The following is a 22,063-nucleotide window of genomic DNA, read 5'->3' as shown; positions in this document are numbered from 1 at the left end:
TGCAACTGCGACCTGGCCAAGATAAAGCATAGCAATTCGACACATACAACAACACAGAGTTACACATGGAATAAACATAACATAGTCAATAATACAGTAGAACAAAAGAAAACAAAAATTCTATATACAGAGAGTGCAAATGAGGTAAGATAAGGGAGTTAAGGCAATAAATAGGCCATGGTGGCGAAGTAATTACAATATTTGCAATTAAACATTGGAATGGTAGATGTGCAGAAGATGAATGTGCAAGTAGGGATACTGGGGTGCAAAGGAGCAAGATAAATAAATAAATACAGTATGGGGATGAGGTAGGTAGATAGATGGGCTGTTTACAGATGGGCTATGTACAGGTGCAGTGATCTGTGGGCTGCTCTGACAGCTGGTTCTGTTATAGTGACCAGTGAGCTGAGAAAAGGCGGGGCTTTACCTAGCAGAGACTTGTAGATAACCTGTAGCCAGTGGGTTTGGCGACGAGTATGAAGCGAGGGCCAACCAACGAGAGCGTACAGGTCGCAATGATGGGTAGTGTGAGGCTGTGGTGACAAAACGGATGGCACTGTGATAGACTGCATCCATTTGTTGAGTAGAGTGTTTGAGGCTATTTTATACATGACATCACCGAAGTCGAGGATCGGTAGGATGGCCAGTTTTACGAGGGTATGTTTTGCAGCATGAGTGAAGGATGCTTTGTTGCGATATAGGAAGCCGATTCTAGATTTAATTTTGGATTGGAGATGCTTAATGTGAGTCTGGAAGGAGAGTTTGCAGTCTAACCAGACACCTAGGTATTTGTAGTTGTCCCCGTATTTAAGTCAGAGCCGTCCAGAGTAGTGATGCTGGACGGGCGAGCAGGTGCGGGCAGTGATCGATTGAATAGCATGCATTTAGTTTTACTTGCGTTTAAGAGCAGTTGGAGGCCACGGAAGGAGAGTTGCATGGCATTGAAGCTCGTCTGGAAGTTAGTTAACACAGTGTCCAAAGAGGGGCCAGAAGTATACAGAATGGCGTCATCTGCGTAGAGGTGGATCAGAGAATCACCAGTAGCAAGAGCAACATCATTGATGTATACAGAGAAGAGAGTTGGCCCGAGAATTGAACCCTGTTGCACCTCCATAGAGACTGCCAGAGGTCCGGACAACAGGCCCCCCGATTTGACACACTGAACTCTATCAGAGAAGTAGTTGGTAAACCAGGCGAGACAATCATTTGAGAAACCAAGGCTGTCGAGTCTGCCAATAAGAATGTGGTGATTGACAGAGTCGAAAGTCTTGGCCAGGTCGATGAATACGGCTGCACAGTAATGTCTCTTATCGATGGCGGTTATGTTGGAAAAGTTGCATATCACGGGGGCTATTCGATGTTAATGCAGAACGCCACAGGATGTTTTTGTGCTGGTCAAGGGCAGACAGGTCTGGAGTGAATATCCAGATATATCCTATATCTGTTCCTAGTTCAATTTTTTTTTTTGAATGGGGCATGCTTATTTAAGATGGTGAGGAAGGCACTTTTAAAGAATAGCCAGGCATCATCTACTGATGGGGTGAGGCCAATGTCATTCCAGGATAGGTCGATTAGAAAGGCCTGCTCGCAGAAGTGTTTTAGGGAGCGTTTGACAGGGATGAGGGGTGGTCGTTTGGTCGCAGACCCATTACGGATGCAGGCAATGAGGCAGTGATCGCTGAGATCTTGATTGAAAACAGCCGAGGTGTATTTGAAGGGTGAGTTAGTTAGGATGACATCTACGAGGGTGCCCGTGTGTATGGATTTGGGGTTGTACCTGGTAGGTTCATTGATCATTTGTGTGAGATTGAGGGCATCAAGCTTAGATTGTAGGATGGCCGGGGTGTCCCAGTTTAGGTCACCTAGTAGCACGAGCTCAGAAAATAGATGGGGGGCAATCAATTCACATATGGTATCGAGGGCACAGCTGGGGGCAGAGGGAGGTCTATAGCAAGCGGCAACAGTGAGAGACTTGTTTCTGGAAAGGTGAATTTTTAGAATTAGAAGCTCAAATTGTTTGGGTACAGACTTGGATAGCAATACAGAACTCTGCAGGCAGTAGATTACAACACCGCCCCCTTTGGCAGTTCTATCTTGGCGGAAAATGTTATAGTTAGCAATGGAGATTTCAGGGTTTTTGGTGGTTTTCCTAAGCCAGGATTCAGACACGGCTAAGACATCCGGGTTGGCAGAGTGTGCTAAAGCAGTGAGTAAAACAAACTTAGGGAGCAGGCTTCTAATGTTCACATGCATGAAACCAAGGCTTTTGTGGTTACAGAAGTCAACAAATGAAAGCACCTGGGGAGTGGGAGTGGAGCTAGGCACTACAGGACCTGGATTAACCTCTACATCACCAGAGGAACAGATGAGGATGAGGATACGGCTAAAGGCTATACGAACTGGGTGTCTAGCACGTTCGGAACAGAGCGTAAAAGGAGCAGGTTTCTGGGCATGATAGCATAGATTCAAGGCATAATGTACAGACAAAGGTAAGGTAGGATGTGAGTACATTGGAGGTAAACCTAGGCATTGAGTAATGATGAGAGAGATATAGTCTCTAGAGACGTTTAAACCAGGTGATGTCATCGCATATGTAGAAGGTGGAACAACATGGTTGGTTAAGGTTGGTGACGGTATGCCGTCATTGTAAATAAGAATGAGTTCTTAACTGACTTGCCTAGTTAAATAAAAGGTTACATATAGTGAATAGGGTGCCATTTGGAACACTACCAGTCAAGAGGAGAAAAAATGAAAGATATTTGGTCACACTTTATTTTGATAGTCCGGATTTTCAATCTGTAGATGGTCATACTATCAACAAACTATCAGTTGATGAGCAACTGCTTGCTAAGGTTAGGTTAAGGGTTAAAGTTAGGGTTAGAGTAAGGGTTAAGGTTAGGTTTAGAATAAGGGTTAGAAGATAGCTGGTTGAAATGTTACTGATAGTCTGTAGACAGATGGACTATCCAAATGAGGTGTTACCTGATATATTCCCTCACTTGTCTTCTTCCGCCTCCTTCCCAGTTTTGTGTCTGGCGTGGTCCACCCGTGGAAGGTTCCGTCGTTTGAGCGGCTGCTATGGCGAGGGTGCCGCGGTTACATCATCGTCGACTTCAGGGAGATGGACGAGAGGCTGGAGAGTCCTGAAACGGTAAGAAATGAAAGGGGGGAGATAAGACGGAGGAATGCAAGGAGGGAAGGAAATAAGGAATAAAGATGGACGAGTAAAGGAAATATTGTTGGAGGATCATATTATTATGAGTGTTCCGTTATGAAGATTGGATGTATTTCCCTTGCCTGACAATAAGCAAAAATATGTTTCCCCCCCCCTTCTAAATCCCACTTCCTTACTTAATTCTTTGCGATCAATCACAGGGCGAGATGGTCCAGTGGACAGTCTTCCTCATCTCTTTCTGGGGCGAACAGATTGGACAGAAAGTCAAGAAGATCTGTGATTGGTTAGTGAGAGCAGGTCCAAAGCTTATAACAATTTTCAGTTCCATGTTGTTGGAATGTTGAATTTATTGTCTAATCTAATGATTCTTGGTGTCCTTTTTTTTCTTACCCCTTCTCTATCTTTCTCTCTTTCTTTCCTCGCTTTCTTCTTCTGTCCCTCTCTCAGTTTCCACACCCACACCTTTGACTACCCAGAGGACACGATGGAGAGAGAAGATTCTGCACGGGCTGCAGGGAAGGATAGTAGACATCAAAACGGTAAGAAAAGAGAGATTGAGAGAGAGAGATGGACAGAGACTAACAAGATCATTTTGAGCTGGAACTGTCATTATCTCTCAGTTTTCCATGTCTCCGTCAGTCGTCAACAATGTTGGGTGGATATCAGGCTACACCTGCTCTATCTGTTCTACTTCTATGGCACCACCCAGGTTTGTTAACCCCTTTCTTCTCTCCATGATTTATTTCAGGTCTCCCAGACAGGAGGTTCTGCCCCAGTGGAAGGTGTTCTGTCCATATCACTAGAATGGTTCTCGTTCTATTTCTATGAATTCTATGTATTCTGTGTTTATTAAATCCCTTCCTTCCCTCCATGGTTTCCCTCAGGTCCTCTCCCAGACGGAAACACTACCTGCAGCAGCTGTTGTGTCGCTCGGTGGCCCTGCTGCCCCAGTGGAAGGTGCGGGTCCAGAAGTGTAAGGCTGTCCAGGCCGTGCTCAACCTCTGCAGCCCCTCCGTCACTGACAAGTGTCTGAACACTGAGGCCTGGTGTCCCGTCAGCAAGCTGCAGAGCGCCCTGATAGAGGGAACGGTGAGAGAGGAGGAGGAGGGAGGGGAGGAGATAGAGAAGCCACCAGTTGCCCCTCCCTACTCTCTCTTTCTCTTTCTTTTGTAGGCCCTCGGATCAATTTCTAAAAACATTTCTTTTTTTAGGAACTCAGTCAGGGTCTCAACTTACTGTTGCGAGTTAGAATAGTAGAATAGTAGATTATACAAGGTGCAATTTCTAAATTTGGTTATGCATCCGCAGTTTTTCTCTTCTTATTTCAGTCACTGACAGTCACTCAATTATTCATGTCAGCTCATAATTTTGACTGCATACCGACTGGGCACGCAGGGCACTTGCCCAGGGGCCCTGACTTCAAGGGGGCCCACATAGATTTTGTTTGTCCCTCTCACTCAGATATATTAAGTCATGTCATAAGTCATGTCAAAATGTGCAGAATTGCACAAAAATTGCTTAAAACTGCACAAATGTATCTCCACTCCATTGCAAAATGGGTAGAATTGCATGAAATCGGTTATAGAATTGCTACATTTTCTCTAAACCCCATGGCAAAATTTGTAAAATTGCAGAAAACTTGCTTTAAAACTGCAACATTTGCTAAATGTGTAGAACTCTCCACTGTCAAAATCAAATCTCGCTTAGGGCCCACAAAAGGCTAGGGCCAGCCGTGACTACTGGTAAAATGTTTTTAGTTAAGATAATTAAGTATACTGACCAAAAATATGTGTGGGTCCCAATTTTCATGAGCTGAAATAAAAAATTCCAGAAATGTTCGATACACACAAAAATCGTATTTCTCGAAAATTGGTTTATATCCCTGTTAGTGAGCATTTCTCATTGCCAAGATAATCCATCCACCTACCAGGTGTGGCATATCAAGAAGATTATTAAATAGCATGATAATTACACAGGTGCACCTTGTGCTGGGGACAATAAAAGACCACTCTTAAATGTGCAGATTTGTCACACAACACAATGCCACAGATGTCTCAAGTTTTGAGGGAGCGTGCAATTGGCATGCTGACTATAGGAATGTCCAGCACAGCTGTTGCCAGAGAATTTAATGTTAATTTCTCTACCATAAGCCGCCTCCAATGTGCTCATCGTCCTCACCAGGGTCTTGACCTGACTGCAGTTTGGCATTGTAACTGACTCCAGCGTGAAAATGCTCAACTTCGATGGCCACTGGCACGCTGGGGAAGTGTGGTCTTCACGGATGAATCCCGGTGGCATCGTGTGCGAGAGCAATTTGCTGATGTCAACGTTGTGAACAGAGTGCCCCATGTTGGCGGTGGGGTTATGGTATGGGAAGGCATAAGCTACGGACAACAAACACAATTGCATTTTACAAATGGTTATTTGAATGCACAGAGATACCATGACGAGATCCTGAGACCCATTGTCGTGCCATTCATCCTCCTTCATCACCTCATGTTTCAGCATGATAATGCATGGCCCCATGTTGCAAGGATCTGTACACAATTCCTGGAAGCTGAAAATGTTGACCCCGCTGAACCTGGTGCTAGAGGGGTTACCCAGCTGGATGTTGAATGTTTGAAGGGGTAAGGGACTATAAAACGTTTGGGAACCACTGCTTTAGGCAATAACAGGTATAATTCTCTCTCTCTCCCCCAGTGGAGGAGAGAGAAGAACGATAGTGGTGTGGACTCGTTCTATAACTGCCTCCCGGACCCAAGCACCCCTCCTCCCACCCTCTTCCACACCAACTCCTTCACAGCCGGCTTCCAGAGCATCGTAGACGCATACGGTGTTGCCAGATACAGAGAGGTCAACCCAGGTATACACACACACACCAGCAAACAAAACAGGCATCCCCCAACTCTGTCAACCCTAACTCTTTCTCTGTATGATTTTTGTGTTTGTCCCTCCTGTGTCTCCGTCCGTAGCGGTGTACACCATTATCACCTTCCCCTTCCTGTTTGCGGTGATGTTTGGGGACGTGGGCCACGGCCTCCTCATGACCATGGCCGCTCTCTGGATGGTGCTGCAGGAGAGAGACCTCAAACTCAGGACCAACGACAACGAGGTACACACACCTTTACCACTCTCCTCGTGAATGGTACTACAGGAGAAAGACCAGAGGACTGGAGCTGATGCTAGAGCCTCTTCCCGGGAAGAGGAAATGAGTGAAATGTGTGTTGGAAAATAAAGTATTTCAACTGGCCCAGCGACACACTGTACCCCTCTTGACCTCATCCAATTGAAGAGCATCTCCCCCTGTCCCAGATCTGCCAGATGGTCGGTATCTGATTCTGCTGATGGGTCTTTTCTCTATCTACACCGGAGCTGTGTACAACAAGTGTTTCAGTAGAGGCCTCAGCCCCTTCCCCTCGGGATGGCGCCTGCAACCTATGTTCCAACACTACAACTGGAGGTAAATGGATACACACACCTACAGTACCAGTCAAAAGTTTGGACACACCAACTCATTCCAGGGGTTTTCTTTACTTGTACTATTTTCTACATTGTGGAATAATAGTGACGACGTCAGAACGATGACATTACACATATGAAATCATGTAGTAACCAAAAAAAGTGTTAAACAAATCAAACTATATTTTATATTAGAAGTAGCCACCCTTTGCCTTGATGACAGCTTTGCACACTCTTGGCATTCTCTCAACCAGTTTCATGAGGTAGTCACCTGGAATGCACTTCAATTAACGTGTGCCTTGTTAAAAGTTAATTTGTGGAATTTCTTTCCTTAATGCGTTTGAGCCCATCAGTTGTGTTGTGACATGGTAGGGGTGGTATACAGAAGATAGTCCTATTTGGTAAAAGACCAAGTCAATATTATGGCAAGAACAGCTTAAGAAAGCAAAGAAAAACGACAGTCCATCATAACTTTAAAGCATGAAGGTCGGCCAATCCGGAAAATTTGAAGAACTTTGAAAGTTTCTTGAAGTGCAGTCGCAAAAACCATCAAGCGCTATGATGAAACTGGCTCTCATGAGGACCGCCACAGGAAAGGAAGACCCAGAGTTACCTCTGCTGCAGAGGATAATTTGAGTTACCAGCCTCAGAAATTGCAGCCCAAATAAATGCTTCAGAGTTCAAGTAACAGACACATTTCAACATCAACTGTTCAGAGGAGACTGTGAATCAGGCCTTAATGGTCAAATTGCTGCAAAGAAACCACTACTAAAGGACACCAATAAGAAGAAGAGACTTGCTTGGACCAAGAAGCACTAGCAATGGACATTAGACCGGTGGAAATCTGTCCTTTGGTCTGATGAGTCCAAGTTATAGATTTTTGGTTCCAACAGCCGTGTCTTTGTGAGACGCAGAGTAGGTGAACGAATGATCTCTGCATATGTGGTTCCCACTGTGAAGCATGTGGGGGTGCTTTGCTGGTGACACTGTCTGTGATTTATTAAGAATTCAAGGCACACTTAACCAGCATGGCGACCACATCAGTGATATGTCATTCCATCTGGTTTACACTTAGTCCCACTATCATTTGTTTTTCAAAAGGACAATGATGCAAAACACACCTCCAGGCTGTGTAAGGGTTATTTGACCAAGAAGGAGAGTGACGTGGTGCTGCATCAGATGATCTGGCCTCCACAATCACCCGACCTCAACCCAATTGAGATGGTTTGGGATGAGTTGGACCGCAAGGTGAAGGAAAAGCAGCCAACAAGTGCTCAGCATATGTGGGAACTCCTTCAAGACTGTTGGAAAAGCATTTCTCATCAAGATGGTAGACAGAATGCCAAGAGTAAAGCTGTCATCAAGGCAAAGGGTGGCTACTTTGAAGAATCCAAAATCTAAATAGATTTTTTATTTTTTTAACACTTTTTTAAGTTACTACATGATTCTATATGTGTTATTTCATAGAAAAACCATTGAATGAGTAGGCGTGTCCAAAGTTTTGACTGGTACTGTATGCATACACACACACACTAATATTGTCCTCTCCATCCTGTGTGAGTGATGAGACTCTGAGGGAGAACCAGTATCTTACTCTGGACCCAAACGTGACCGGATTGTTCCAGGGACCCTATCCATTTGGCATCGACCCGGTAACTAACTCTAAACTACATCCATCCATCTTTTGATCTGTATCAGTTTTGTCTATTTTCCCATTCAATGTCTTTGTTCCATACTGAATGAGCTGGCACTGGAAACTCCCATGCAACATGTAAGTCGCTCTGGATAAGAGCGTCTGCTAAATGACTTAAATGTAAATGTATCTAAGTTCTCTTCTACGCAGCTTTGGAGTGAGTAGGCTCTGGAAACAGTGATGCTCAGTGATCAATGCTTTTCAGGAGTGAGTCAAATGAAAACATGGTGTTTTTAATTCTTAAAATTTAACTAGGCAAGTCAGTTAAGAACAAATTATTATTTTCAATGACGGCCTAGGAACAGTGGGTTAACTGCCTTGTTCAGGGGCAGAACGACAGATTTTTACCTTGTCAGCTCAGGGATTCGATCTTGCAACCTTTCGGTTACTAGTCCAACGCTTTAACCACTAGGCCACCTGCCGCCCCAAATTGCATTAACGTTACGCAATTCCATTTCCTTTTATTGCACTACAATGGCAATTACTAGCAGGCTCAGGCCTATAACTGTACAAATATGTTAGGTACTGTGCTGCTTTAAACAAGACATGAAAAGAGAAACCAACTAAACGTAAAGAAACGTTCGTGTTTGCGGAATACTTGAATTCGACACATTCCAAAACAGTGTCTGTTGTGCTCTGTTTTCTGACCTTTGACCTGTAGATCTGGCGGCTGGCCAACAACCACCTGACGTTCCTGAACTCATACAAGATGAAGATGTCCGTTATCATCGGGGTCGTCCACATGACTTTCGGAGTCTGCCTCTCCTTTTTCAACTACATGTACGAGACACACACACACACACTACAACCATACTGTAACAATCATCTGTGATTTGCATATAGTCTACATCTTCCAACCCTACACTGAATTGAGTTTGTATTATAATGAACCCACTCTTTTCCAAGGAGATCTTAGTTACACATCTGATCAAAAAGTCATGTTCTTTGTCTCTCTCCCTCCAGTCACTTGAACCAGCTGAGCAGTGTGTTCCTGGTACTGATCCCAGAGCTGTTTGTTCATGCAGTGTCTGTTTGGCTACCTGGTCTTCATGGTGGTGTTGAAGTGGCTGGCGTTCAGCCCCCAGGACTCAGACCGGGCCCCCAGCATCCTCATACACTTCATAGATATGTTCCTGTTCACTGAGAATGAGGATAATCCGCCCCTCTACCGCGGACAGGTGAGGAGCACGCGCACACGTGTGCCGGCAGACAGACATGCGCACGCTCACACGTGATTGTGGATAGGTGAGCATAGCTGTCCTGTCCGTCTAGCTGCATTAAACTCTAGCAATGGACAACTTTAATGAATGTCTGTTTCTCCTCTATCCCGCCCTCTTTCTCGCTACCCCCCCCACTCCCCTCTCTAGATGATAGTCCAGAGGGTCCTGGTGGTGGTAGCTCTGGCGTCAGTGCCTGTCCTGTTACTAGGGAAACCATCTCTACTACAACCACAGGAGAAGAGCCAACACCATAGGGGTAAGGGTGTGTTTGAGAGAGAGCGGGAGACAGACTGAAAGAGACAGGGTCTGGAAGTGAGTAACTACATTTTTGCAAGTAAGCAAAGGAGTCTGACAGCGTTTGTAACATATGCAAACAGTTATGTTTGTGTGTGTGTGATTGAGACATGAAGTCTGTTTACTCTACTGAGTCATCGGTTCTATAGCTCAGCCCTCTACTGTAAATTATAGATGCCACGTGTGTGTGTGTGTGTGTGTATGAGACAGGGAGAAGAGCGACGGACACCAGCTCCATCAACGCACTGCAAGGAGGAAGGAGGACCCAGAGAGGAGGAGGAGGTGAGGAGGGAGAGGGAGGGGTAGAAAGTAGGACGGTTCATGTGAGGAAACTGGGTCGTGTAAATTAATTTAAACCGTAGCAAAAGGTTTTTCAACTGAAAACGAAAATGTGTGTTTCTTATTGGACGAGGTAGTCCCTCCTGGTTTCGATCAGTTTTTTTGTTGTTGTATTTGTTTGGTGTCTATTGAATATGGACCAGGGCTAAGTGTTGATTTGGGATTCTGGTTTAAACCCTTTCTCTCCTCCCCTGCAGGAGTTTGATACAGCGGATGTGTTCATGCACCAGGCCATCCACACTATAGAGTACTGTCTAGGCTGCATCTCCAACACAGCTTCCTATCTACGACTGTGGGCCCTCAGCCTCGCACATGCACGTGAGTCACACACACACACACACACTGGCACAGACAGGCCACACAGACCCAAACATCTAACACACACACACAGAGAAACAAAAATTGAAGTCTCCTACTTTATCTACACACGTCTCAATTGTTTTTCAAATCCATCCTTTGTGGCACTGATCTGAAAGAACTGACCAGGTGAAAGCGAGACTAATGATGAGCTTCCATCACATGGTTTTCTTTCACCTGTCAAGTATTTTCTAATCAGAATAGATGAAGAGCAGGAGACAAGGAGAAGACGAAGGTTGTTTGTTGTAAACAGGAAACCCTTCGTCTATCACCTTTAAGCAATCGAAAGAGAGCCCACATTCTATTCCCAAGTTGACCCCAAATGTGAACGATGTCAACATAACACTGCAGCTCATTGACATACAGAATGTTCTGGTTGTGTCCAAAACTAAAAGGCTATCGGGATGCTATTTTGAATGCAATATCCAATATAACATAAGTACCTATAACTCCTGACCCACTGATGGTGCCTTCAGAAATTATTCAGACCCCTTGACTCTTTCCACATTTTGTTACATTACAGCCTTATTCTATAATGGATTACATCAGTTTTTTTCCCCCATCATCAATCTACACACAATACCCCATAATTACAAAGCAAAAACAGGTTTTTAGAAATATTCAGACCCTTTACTCAGTACTTTGTTGAAGCACCTTTGGCAGCGATTACAGCATTGAGTCGTCTTGGGTATGACGCTTCAAGCTTGGCACCCCTGTATTTGGGGTGTTTCTCCCATTCTTCTCTGGAGATCCTCTCAGGCTCTGTCAGGTTGGATGGGGAGCATTGCTGCACAGCTATTTTCAAGTCTCTCCAGAGATGTTCGATCGGGTTCAAGTCTGGGCTCTGGCTGGGCCACTCAAGGACATTCAGAGACTTGTCCCGAAGCCACTCTTGCGTTGTCTTGGCTGTGTGCTTAGGGTCATTGTCCTGTTGGAAGGTGAACCTTGGCCACAGTCTGAGGAACTGAAGCAGGTTTTCATCAAGGATCTCTCTGTACTTTACTCTGTTCATCTTTCCCTCAATCCTGACTAGTCTCCCAGTCCCTGCCGCTGAAAAACATCCCCACAGCATGATGCTGCCACCACCATGCTTCACCGTAGGGAGGGTTCCAGTTTCCTCCAGATGTGACGATTGGCATTCAGGCCAAAGACTTCCATCTTGGTTTCATCAGACCACAGAATCTTGCTTCTCATGGTCCGAGAGTCTTTAGATGCTTGTTTCAAATGTATTTATATAACCCTTCGTACATCAGCTGATATCTCAGAGTGCTGAGCAATGCAAACGGCAAGCAATGCAGGTGTTGGCTAGGAAAAACTCCCTAGATAGGCCAAAACCTAGGAAGAAACCTAGAGAGGAACCAGGCTATGAGGGGTGGCCAGTCCTCTTCTGGCTGTGGCGGGTGGAGATTATAACAGAACATGGCCAAGATGTTCAAATGTTCATAAATGACCAGCATGGTCAAATAATAATAATCACAGTAGTTGTCGAGGGTGCAGCAAGTCAACACCTCAGGAGTAAATGTCAGTTGGCTTTTCATAGCCGATCATTAAAAGTCTCTCTACCACTCCTGCTGTCTCTAGAGAGTTGAAAACAGCAGGTCTGGGACAGGTAGCACGTCCGGTGAACAGGTCAGGATTCCATAGCCGCAGGCAGAACAGTTGAAATTGGAGCAGCAGCACGGCCAGGTGGACTGGGGACAGCAAGGAGTCATCATGCCAGGTAGTCCTGAGGCATGGTCCTAGGGCTCAGGTCCTCCGAGAGAGAGAAAGAGAGAATTAGAGAGAGCATACTTAAATTCACACAGGACACCAGATAAGACAGGAGAAGTACTCCAGATATAACAAACTGACCCTAGCCCCCCCGACACATAAACTACTGCAGCATACATACTGGAGGCTGAGACAGGAGGGGTCAGGAGACACTGTGGCCCCATCCGATGACACCCCCGGACAGGGCCAAACAGGAAGGATATAACCCCACCCACTTTCCCAAAGCACAGCCCCCACACCACTAGAGGGATATCTTCAACCACCAACTTACCATCCGGAGAAAAGGCAGAGTATAGCCCACAAAGATCTCCGCCACGGCACAACCCAAGGGTGGGGGGGGGGGTGGGGGCGCCAACCCGGACAGGAAGATCACCTCAGTGACGCACCCCTCCTAGGGACGGCATGAAAGAGTACCAGTAAGCCAGTGACTCAGCCCCTGTAATAGGGTTTGAGGCAGAGAATCCCAGTGGAAAGAGGGGAACCGGCCAGGCAGAGACAGCAAGGGCGGTTCGTTGCTCCAGAGCCTTTCTGTTCACCTTCACACTCCTGGGCCAGACTACACTCAATCATATGACCCACTGAAGAAATGAGTCTTCAGTAAAGACTTAAAAGTTGAGACCGAGTTTGCGTCTCTGCGTCTCACAAACTCCAAGTGGCTGTCATGTGCCTTTTACTGAGGGCTGGTTTCTGTCTTGCCACTCTACCATAAAGGCCTGATTGGTGGAGTGGTGCAGAGATGGTTGTCCTTCTGGACGGTTCTCCCATCTCCACAGAGGAACTCTAAAGCTCTGTCAGAGTGACCATTAGGTTATTGATCACCTCCCTGAAACACGACCAATGGACATTAGACCGGTGGAAATCTGTCCTTTGGTCTGATGAGTCCCAGGTTTGAGATTTTTGGTTCCAACCGCTGTGTTTGTGAGACGCAGTGTAGGTGAACGGATGATCTCAGCATGTGTGATTCCCACTGTGAAGCATGGAGGTGGTGGTGCGATGGTGTTTTGCTGGTGACATGGTCAGTGATTTATTTAGAATTCAAGACACACTTAACCAGCATGGCTACCACAGCATTCTGCAGCAATTTGCGTTTAGTGGGATTAGCATTTGTTTTTGAACAGGACAATGACCCCAAACACACCTCAAGGGCTATTTGACCAAGGAGAGTGATGGTGCTGCATCAGATGATCTGGCCTCCACAATCACCCGACCTCAACCCAATTGAGATGGTTTGGGATGAGTTGGACCGCAAGGTGAAGGAAAAGCAACCAACAAGTGCCCAGTAAGTGCTCAGCATATGTGGGAACTCCTTCAAGACGCTTCGAAAAGCATTTCTCATGAAGAGAGAGAATGCCATGTGTGCAAAGCTGTCATCAGGGCAAAGGGTGGCTACTTTGAAGAATCTAAAATATATTTTGATTTAACACTTTTTGGGTTACTACATGATTCCATGTGTTAAATTTCCTAGTTTGTCTTCACTGTAGAAAATAGTAAAAATAAAGAAAAACCCTTGAATGAGCAGGTGTCCAAACTTTTGACTGGTACTCTATATAAAAAAGAGCCCACATGTATTTGTATGCTTTTTGCATACTGGTTCTTTCAAGACAACGGAGAACTTTGAAAAAAAAACGAGATCAAATCATGTGAGCTTCAGAAGCTCTAGAAAGATGACAGAGTTTCCGTCCTGGAATTCTGACTTGGATGAATATTCAAAACAATTTTTCAGTCTAAGCTAGTTTTTTTCCGAGTTCCCAGTTGTCTCGAACGCACTGAAGTCAGAGATTTCAGAGTTCCCAGTTGCTTTGAACACGGCATAATACCAGTTGTGTGTGTGTGTTGCAGAGCTGTCGGAGGTGCTATGGGTGATGGTGATACGCATCAGCCTGTCGTGGCAGGGCTACATGGGATCTGTAGTTCTAGCCGTCATCTTTTCCTTCTTTGCCACACTCACCGTCTCCGTCCTGCTCGTCATGGAGGGGCTGTCCGCCTTCCTGCACGCGCTCAGATTGCACTGGTGGGTCACAATGTGTTCCATTTCTCTTGGGCAACGGTATGTGAATGACCTATCGATGTCTTCCATCTCTCACCCTCACACAGGCGTACAAACACATGAAATAATGCACACACAACCAGTGGATTTGTATCCCACGCCCAACACAACACACACGGGGATGTATGAAACGTCTCAGCCCGAAGTGTCGCAGAATTGTGAACCGTGTCGGTGGCGCGGACTGGTAAGACGCTTCGGGAGCGCAGTCACGTGTGCTAGCAAAGCAGAGGTCCTTGGTTCGAGCCTCAGCGCGAGTCATGTCAGGAGGAAGTGGTAGTCGCTGAATAAGCAGCGTGACGTCCTTTACACCACTCCATTCTCCATCCCTAATATTCCCATCGTCTTTCTTCCATGGGTGGAGTTGCAGAATAAGCAGCGTGATGTCCTTTACACCACTCCATTCTCCATCCATAATATTCCCATCGTCTTTCTTCCCAGGGTGGAGTTGCAGCGTGATGTCCTTTACACCACTCCATTCTCCATCCCTAATATTCCCATCGTCTTTCTTCCCAGGGTGGAGTTGCAGAATAAGCAGCGTGACGTCCTTTACACCACTCCATTCTCCATCCATAATATTCCCATCGTCTTTCTTCCCAGGGTGGAGTTGCAGCGTGACGTCCTTTACACCACTCCATTCTCCATCCCTAATATTCCCATCGTCTTTCTTCCCAGGGTGGAGTTGCAGAATAAGCAGCGTGACGTCCTTTACACCACTCCATTCTCCATCCCTAATATTCCCATTGTCTTTCTTCCCAGGGTGGAGGACCAGAATAAGTTCTACAGTGGAACGGGATACAAGCTCAACACTTTCTCCTTCTCCTCCAACCTGAACCCTCTATAGGACATTGTTACAGAGGAAGTACTCTACCTACATAGATATTTACCCAACAGAAGCATGTATGAAGTTGTTTTATATACCGCTTTCAAATAATAAGAAGAGACTTGCTTGGACCAAGAAACACGAGCAATGGACATTAGACCGGTGGAAATCTGTCCTTTGGTCTGATGAGTCCCAAGTGTGAGATTTTTGGTTCCAACTGCTGTGTTTGTGAGACGCAGTGTAGGTGAACGGATGATCTCAGCATGTGTGATTCCCACTGTGAAGCATGGAGGTGGTGGTGTGATGGTGTTTTGCTGGTGACATGGTCAGTGATTTATTTAGAATTCAAGATACACTTAACCAACCTACCACAGCATTCTACAGCGATATCCCATCTGGTTTGTGCTTAGTGGGACTATCATTTGTTTTTCAACAGGACAATGACCCAACACACCTCCAGGCTGTGTAAGGGTTTTATTATTTATTTGTTTAACACATTTTTGGTTACTACATGATTCCATGTGTCACATCTTCACTATTATTCTATATTGTAGAAAATAGTAAAAATTAAGAAAAACCCTTGAATGAGTAGGTGTGTCCAAACTTTTGACTGGCACTGTACTTGGCAACTGACCTCAACATAATTTCAATCAAGACGTGCACACACACTATTCATTTCAGATTTTTGTTTTAATTTTTTTTCTTTCTTGTAAAAACCACAAAATAAAACATTTCAGAAAATAATTATATAATTGATTGCAATGCTACAGGCACATTACAGTCCCATTGAGCAACTGCAGTAGGGCAACCAAAACAATTCACCAAGATCACGTCCCAAATAGTACCCTATTCCCTATATACTTTTCAAAAGTAAGTGCACTATATTGGGTCTAGGGTGACATTTGCGACGCACCCAACCCAAGAGCCCCCGGTTCAACATTGTTAACAATAAAATTATAGGGGACAGAGACTGAGGGAGGAACAAAACATTACACCTGTAAAAAGACTGACAGAAGGGAAAGACGTTAAAATGACAGGAGGAAAATAGTCGGTCAAATGAGGGAATTCAAAGAAGCAAAGTTAAGACCTGTAGTGGCTGGTAGTCAGAAATGGAGTCAAGTAAAACTGAAGAGAAACAACGTATTCGTCCCAAATAGCACCCTATTCCATATATAGAGTACTACCTTTGACCAGGGCTCTGTAGTAGTGCACTATGAGGAACAGGGTTCCGTTTTGGATGTAACCAATGAGAGATACAGTACGTTTTTTATCCAACAAAACTCATGGCTGTAAGCGTATGGAACAGAGGTGAGGATGGCGCGAAAAGAAGAGCTGAGACAATGAGAGCCGAAATGGGGGGGGTTCCAGGAACGTGTTGGCACCCGTTTGCATTTCATCATCATCACCACCCCCTCGGTGCTTCCGAGTCCCGACGGCTCGGTTTCCCCAAGGAGTCCGTGGAAGTGTTGGACAGTGTGGCATAGAGTCTGGACCTAGTGGGACACACCAGTCATGTCTGGGTCTTCCCCAGTCCCCTTCCGAAACCTAAACCCTGATTCACTCCACTTCATGTAGACCATGTTGCACAAAAACCCACATTCAATCCATAGGGTTCCCATTTTCTTTGTTCAACCTTTTTTCTCCCCAATTTCGTGGTATCCAATTGGTAGTTTACAGTCTTGTCTCATCGCTGCAACTCCCGTACGGACTCGGGAGAGGCGAAGGTCGTGCGTCCTCAGAAACACAACCCAACCAAGCCGCACTGCTTCTCGACACAATGCCCGCTTAACCCGGAAGCCAGCCGCACCAATGTGTCGGAGGAAACACCGTACACCTGGCAACCGTGTCAGCGTGCATTGTGCCCGGCCCGCCACAGGAGTCGCTAGTGCGTGATGGGACAAGGACATCATGGCCGGCCAAACCCTCCCCTAACCCGGACGACGCTGGGACAATTTTGCGCCGCCTCATGGGTCTCCCGGTTACGTCCAGCTGCGACTGAGCCTGGACTTGAACCAGAATCTCTAGTGGCACAGCTAGCACTGCGATGCAGTGCCTTAGACCACTGCACCACTCGGGAGGCCCAGGGTTCCCATTTTCAGCCCTGTTGCGTGAACAACACTAGCAAGTGTCTCTGTGCTATCCATATCATTCCTAACCCTCCTAATAAACATGATGCTGCAACAGCACATTCTCCCCTCTCCTTACACCATCCCTCCATCCTCCCCTCCCCTCTCCTCATCCTCCCCTCTCATCCCAAGTGAGGAGTGGGAACGTCTTTTCACTTTTGTTTTTAGCTCGCCCTCCTTTTTTTGGGGGCGTTTGTTCTCCTTTTCGGGGGAGGGGTGTTGGCTGCTCCCCATCTCTCCCCCTGCCTGGCTGGCTGGCACGGGGTCTCTACGTGCCCCTTGCGTAGGGGTAAGAACGTGGTGAGTTTTACGATATCCTCTGAATGAGTTTCTCCTCCGTCATACAGAACAGGACGCAGTGAGAGAGGTCCGAGATGAAGCCCTCACAGCCCCGCAGCGTCACACCTTTGCAGCCCCGCAGGTCCAGCAGCGCCAGGCCAGACGCCCTCTTCAGGTACGCCAGACAGCCGTCCGTCAGCTTGTTACAGCCTGGGGGAGGAGGGGGAAGGAGGGCTGAGACAGAGGTGTACAACCTGTATGAGGGAAATGAGTGCCTGTGTGTGTGTGTGTACTTGCGAGGCTGATCTCAGCCATTGCAAATTCACATGTGGGTTGTGTGTACCTTCAAGGTTCATCTCTATGCATTCCATGGGTGTGCGTGCCTACCTGCGAGGTTGATCTCCATGAGCGTGTTGCGTGTGTTTGTGCCGGCGGCGGTGAGCAGGCAGATGGACTGGTCCGTGAGGTCCCTGCAGTGGGCCAGGTCCAGCCGCTCTAGCAGGGGCATGTGACGGAGAATCAGCCTCAGGGTGGAGTCACTGATGTCCAGGCCGGCTAGACGCAGCGCCACACAGCCACGCAGCCGAGACCGACTGTCACAGCCTGCAGGGAGAGAGGGGTTAGATGCGTTCAGTACCGTCACACACCCACCCCATTCAATATAAAATACTTACTCACCAAACCCAACCACCTAAAAACGCTAGATTCATTCATCATAGGGGAGGTGAAGCAGCTACATAATTCCTCAAACTACTATAGTCAAACACACACGGCACCAGTGGCCTGCTGCAGTCATAACGGCCTGTAGGAAAAGGAGAGAGGTTTAACTCCCAACACCCCTGTTAGTCAGTCAGTATTGACGAGTGACCTGGTGGTATGACCAGGTCCCTGATCTGGGTGTCTTTGACCCCCTCTGCCCAGCGCAGGTCCAGGGTACGGAGGCACGGCAGGCTGGGGGTGGACAGGGCTGACATGGACGACCAGGAGCAACCTGCTATCATCAACTCCTTCAGACCTGAGAGAAGAGACGGGGGGGGTAGAGAGAGAGGATGGAGAAGGTTTTAATTCAACTTGTGATGGTAAGGTGTGTGTGTGTAGACTGTTGGTGTGTCTGTGCAGTAGTTTATATATATATATATATATATATATATATATGTGTGTGTGTGTCCTACCTGGCAGGCGGTGTATGAGCAGGGTGATCTGTTTCTTGGACACGGGGGTCCAGGAAAGGTCCAGGGAGGTGGGCTGGCGTTTGATGATGCCCTGCACGGCCTGGGAGGAGAGGGAGGGACACCGCGATACATCCACACCACTCCACAGACGCTTGTCACAACTCCTACAGAGAGGAGGGAGAGGGAAGAGAGGGGTACAGAAACGAGGATAGTTAGGATGAGGATGTCAGATAAAAGGAGGTTTCCTGGTTCTGTTTCAACGCAGCTTTAGTATTTTTCATCCATTAAAAATGACATGATTGTCTCCTGTCTCTGGTGTAAAAACCACACGCGCCGTGGAGAAGCCCCACAGAAAGTGCCCTTTGGTCCACAGAATAAGGAGAGTGTCATGTGCCATTTTAAAAAGGAAGAAAATATCCCAAAGCTGCGTTGAACCAGAAACAGGAAATAAACTCCTTTGTCTATAGAAACAATAAGCAGGGCTGGTAATTGCCAGGGACCTCACGATATGATCGCAATATTTAGGTGCCGATACGATATGGACTGCGATTCTATAAGTAACGCGATTGGATAGGGTCATTTTATTGCGATTCGATGTTCCAAACATATTGCTCACCATATAGATGTCTGTTGAAGAGACAACAGAGCCACGAGAAAGCAGTTTGGATCAGTCATGGAAATAAAGTGCTGAAAACAAATTGGCTCCATATTTAAAAAGATGGAGAACAAGCCAACTAGCAGAAAATATTGCGATATTGTTAATAATATATTTCGCCAAAAATAATATCCCAATATGCAACTGTGTAGATTTCCCCCCCCAATCACTAACAAGCCATGCTTATGGCTGTGAATTGGAATCTAATTAGACAGACAGACATTGTGTGACTCACCATTTGTACCAGGCCTTACAGACAGCCATACAGCTAACCAGCTCGGCTCGGCTCAGGTAACGGAACACCGCCACCCACACCTCCTTCTCCCCTCCTTTCTCGTTTCCTACATCCTTGAAGGAGGGAAGCGACAGGAGCGAGGAAGGAGAGTGGGAGGAGTGGGGAGGAGGGGTGGGGGAGGCCGAGGAGTCAGAGTAGGAATGAGAGGCAGTGTCCCTCTCTCTTTCCCTGTCTGCTGTGTCGCCGTGGGGATTGTTGATACGGTGACGAGGCGGCCGGCCGACTGGATTCTTGGCGGGCTGGGCCAGGCCGTTGCCGGCGGCGACCGTGCCGTTTTTGTGCCGCGTCTTCCCGAGGGTTTTATGCTGGACGTAACCTGGACCGCCGCCGTGGGTTCTGGGAGACATGGCGGCCTCCAGCTTGGGCACGATGGAGCCGGGGTGGCGTTTGGCCCTGGGGGGGCGCTGTAGGGTCACTGTCAGGTATGAGCCGTTTAGGAGGTCGTCGTTAAGGTCAGACACCAGGAGGACGGGAGGCTCTGGTTCAGAGTCTGACCTGTTCTCATCGTCTTCCTCATCCTCGTCTTCATCCGCTACGTCCTCATCCTCCCCCTCCAGGTCCCGGGCCGAGCTGTCTTCCTCATCATCGTCTTCCTCATCGTCGTCCGTTCTCCTCCTCCTGCGGCGTTGCCGGTGGTGATGCTGCCGATCTTCCTCGCTGTCGTCATCTTCCTCGTCGTCATCATCATCATCATCCTCTGACTCGTCCCTGCGTCTCTGCATCCTGGTGCCTCCCCGGAGGCGCACTCTCCCGCCCCTCTCCCTACGCCCCCCCTCTCTATCCCCTCGGCCCGCCCCTAGCCCTCCTCTGCCGCGCCTCATCTTCAGGGAGGAGTGAGGGGCAAGCCCACTCCCGCGGCCTGCCCCTCCTCTGTGGGAGGAGCCTCTCCAAATGCCCCGCCTCCCAGTCCCATAGCCTCTCCGAGAGGCGGAGCCACTGCCGCGAGGGCGTGGCCCGGACATCTTCTGTCCCGCGCCGCCTCCTCCACCCCTAGAACCTTCATCGTCATCGTCATCATCGCTGCCCGAGTCGTCGTCGTCTCGGCTGTGACCACGGCGACGGTAGATCTTGGCGATGCGGCCGTCGAGATACGAAGAAGACTTGCGTTTCTGGAAGGAAGGAGGGAGAAATGAGAAAATGAAAGAGGGCAGAGGAAAGGAGCAAGGAAAGGAGAGAGGAAAGGAGAGGGAGCGAAGTATCCTTTAGGGAAAGGGTGAAAAACTGTCTTCAGTTTAATTGAACACATTTTTTTATTGGCTGCCATACTTACCGCGTGTAACATTTTATTCTTGTCCTCCTTCACCTGAAATCAAAAAAAGAAAAACATCAATGCAACAGAAATTCACTGTTCATTGAATACTGTAACATTTCTGTTGACATAATGCCTGCTGCACTGAAGACAGACAAGCACATTCACATCACAAGCTGCTGTTTCTCTCGCTCAACCTCCACATGCACTGGGCTTTTGTTCAGGCTACAAACACTTTCTGCTCCACAAATACCGTCTCGCAAATACATGGACTAGACCTAGGTTCAAATAGTTGAAGTCTTGAGTCTGCCTGGAGTGCCAGACTTTTCTATTAGTCCATTAAGCCAGGCAAGCTGAAAACCAGCACAGATAAAGTATCTGATATCAACTCTAAAGCAAAGGTTTCTACATTCAGACAGTATTTGTGGAGCCCAAAGCCCCACGTTTACCCCAGCCCCTCCCCACGTCAGTCAGAGCAGTGATAGGTGAGTGATGATGAGGTAACGGGCGGGGGGGAAGGACGGTGGCGGCGGTAGGCCTCTCACCCTCTTCCTACGCCCGCTTGCCCATCTCCCCGCCCGCTTGAGGCCGTACTGCTCTAGTAGTAGCTGCCCAGGGGAGGGAAGGGGCGCCTCTCAGAGAACCAGGAGGAGGGGGGGTTGGGAACCAGCCCTGGGTATAGCAGTATCGCCCTGCCCCAGCCCTCGTCCCCCAACCCAGGAGCAGAGCCTGGCTCCATGGAGACCCCTAGAGGCCCCTGGGTGGAGGAGAGGGCGGTGGCGGAGAGGGGGCTCACGCCAGCGCCGAGGCCAACGGACGCCCCACTGTCATCATCATCGGTGCCCGAAGACTGACACAGCACAGGGAGAGAGTCACGGCCGTTAGCTAGCCGGGACACAGTGTGTGTGTGTGTGTGTGTGTAGATAGAGGAGGGTCTACCTCAGTGTCTGTGATTCCCAGAACACATTTGGGACACTCCCAGCAGCTGGGCAGATCTGTATTCACCACACCATCCCCTGTTACCTAGAGAGACAGAGAGGTAGAGAGACAGAGGTAGAGAGACAGAGAGAGCAAGAGAGAGGTGGTCAGAGAAGTGTAGAGCATTTTGTTTGA

At 47.5% G+C, this 22,063-nt stretch overlaps 1 protein-coding gene and 1 pseudogene across 4 annotated transcripts in view; one reads left to right on the top strand and one right to left on the bottom strand.

The window, feature by feature from the left end:
* The first annotated feature begins 2,986 nt into the window (after positions 1-2,986).
* Positions 2,987-16,753, top strand: LOC115137542 (V-type proton ATPase 116 kDa subunit a 2-like; annotated as a pseudogene).
* The window catches only part of kdm2aa (lysine (K)-specific demethylase 2Aa), a 26,623-nt gene continuing 20,405 nt past the window's right edge, over positions 15,846-22,063 (bottom strand). For all 4 annotated transcript variants that reach the window (XM_065024775.1, XM_029673637.2, XM_065024776.1 and 1 more), the window contains 7 exons: positions 21,890-21,973; positions 20,972-21,004; positions 19,642-20,810; positions 18,752-18,915; positions 18,448-18,594; positions 17,967-18,182; positions 15,846-17,789 (listed from right to left, as the gene is read on the bottom strand). In XM_065024775.1, coding sequence (XP_064880847.1) covers positions 17,608-17,789; positions 17,967-18,182; positions 18,448-18,594; positions 18,752-18,915; positions 19,642-20,810; positions 20,972-21,004; positions 21,890-21,973 — 1,995 coding nt within the window. In that variant the 3' untranslated portion in view covers positions 15,846-17,607. The remainder of the gene's footprint in view (positions 17,790-17,966; positions 18,183-18,447; positions 18,595-18,751; positions 18,916-19,641; positions 20,811-20,971; positions 21,005-21,889; positions 21,974-22,063) is intronic.

The sequence above is a fragment of the Oncorhynchus nerka genome, linkage group LG11, assembly GCF_034236695.1.
Source record: "Oncorhynchus nerka isolate Pitt River linkage group LG11, Oner_Uvic_2.0, whole genome shotgun sequence".
NCBI lineage: Eukaryota > Metazoa > Chordata > Actinopteri > Salmoniformes > Salmonidae > Oncorhynchus > Oncorhynchus nerka.
The sequence above is the reverse complement of the archived record's forward strand: the minus strand, read 5'-3'. Positions and strand labels throughout refer to the sequence as shown.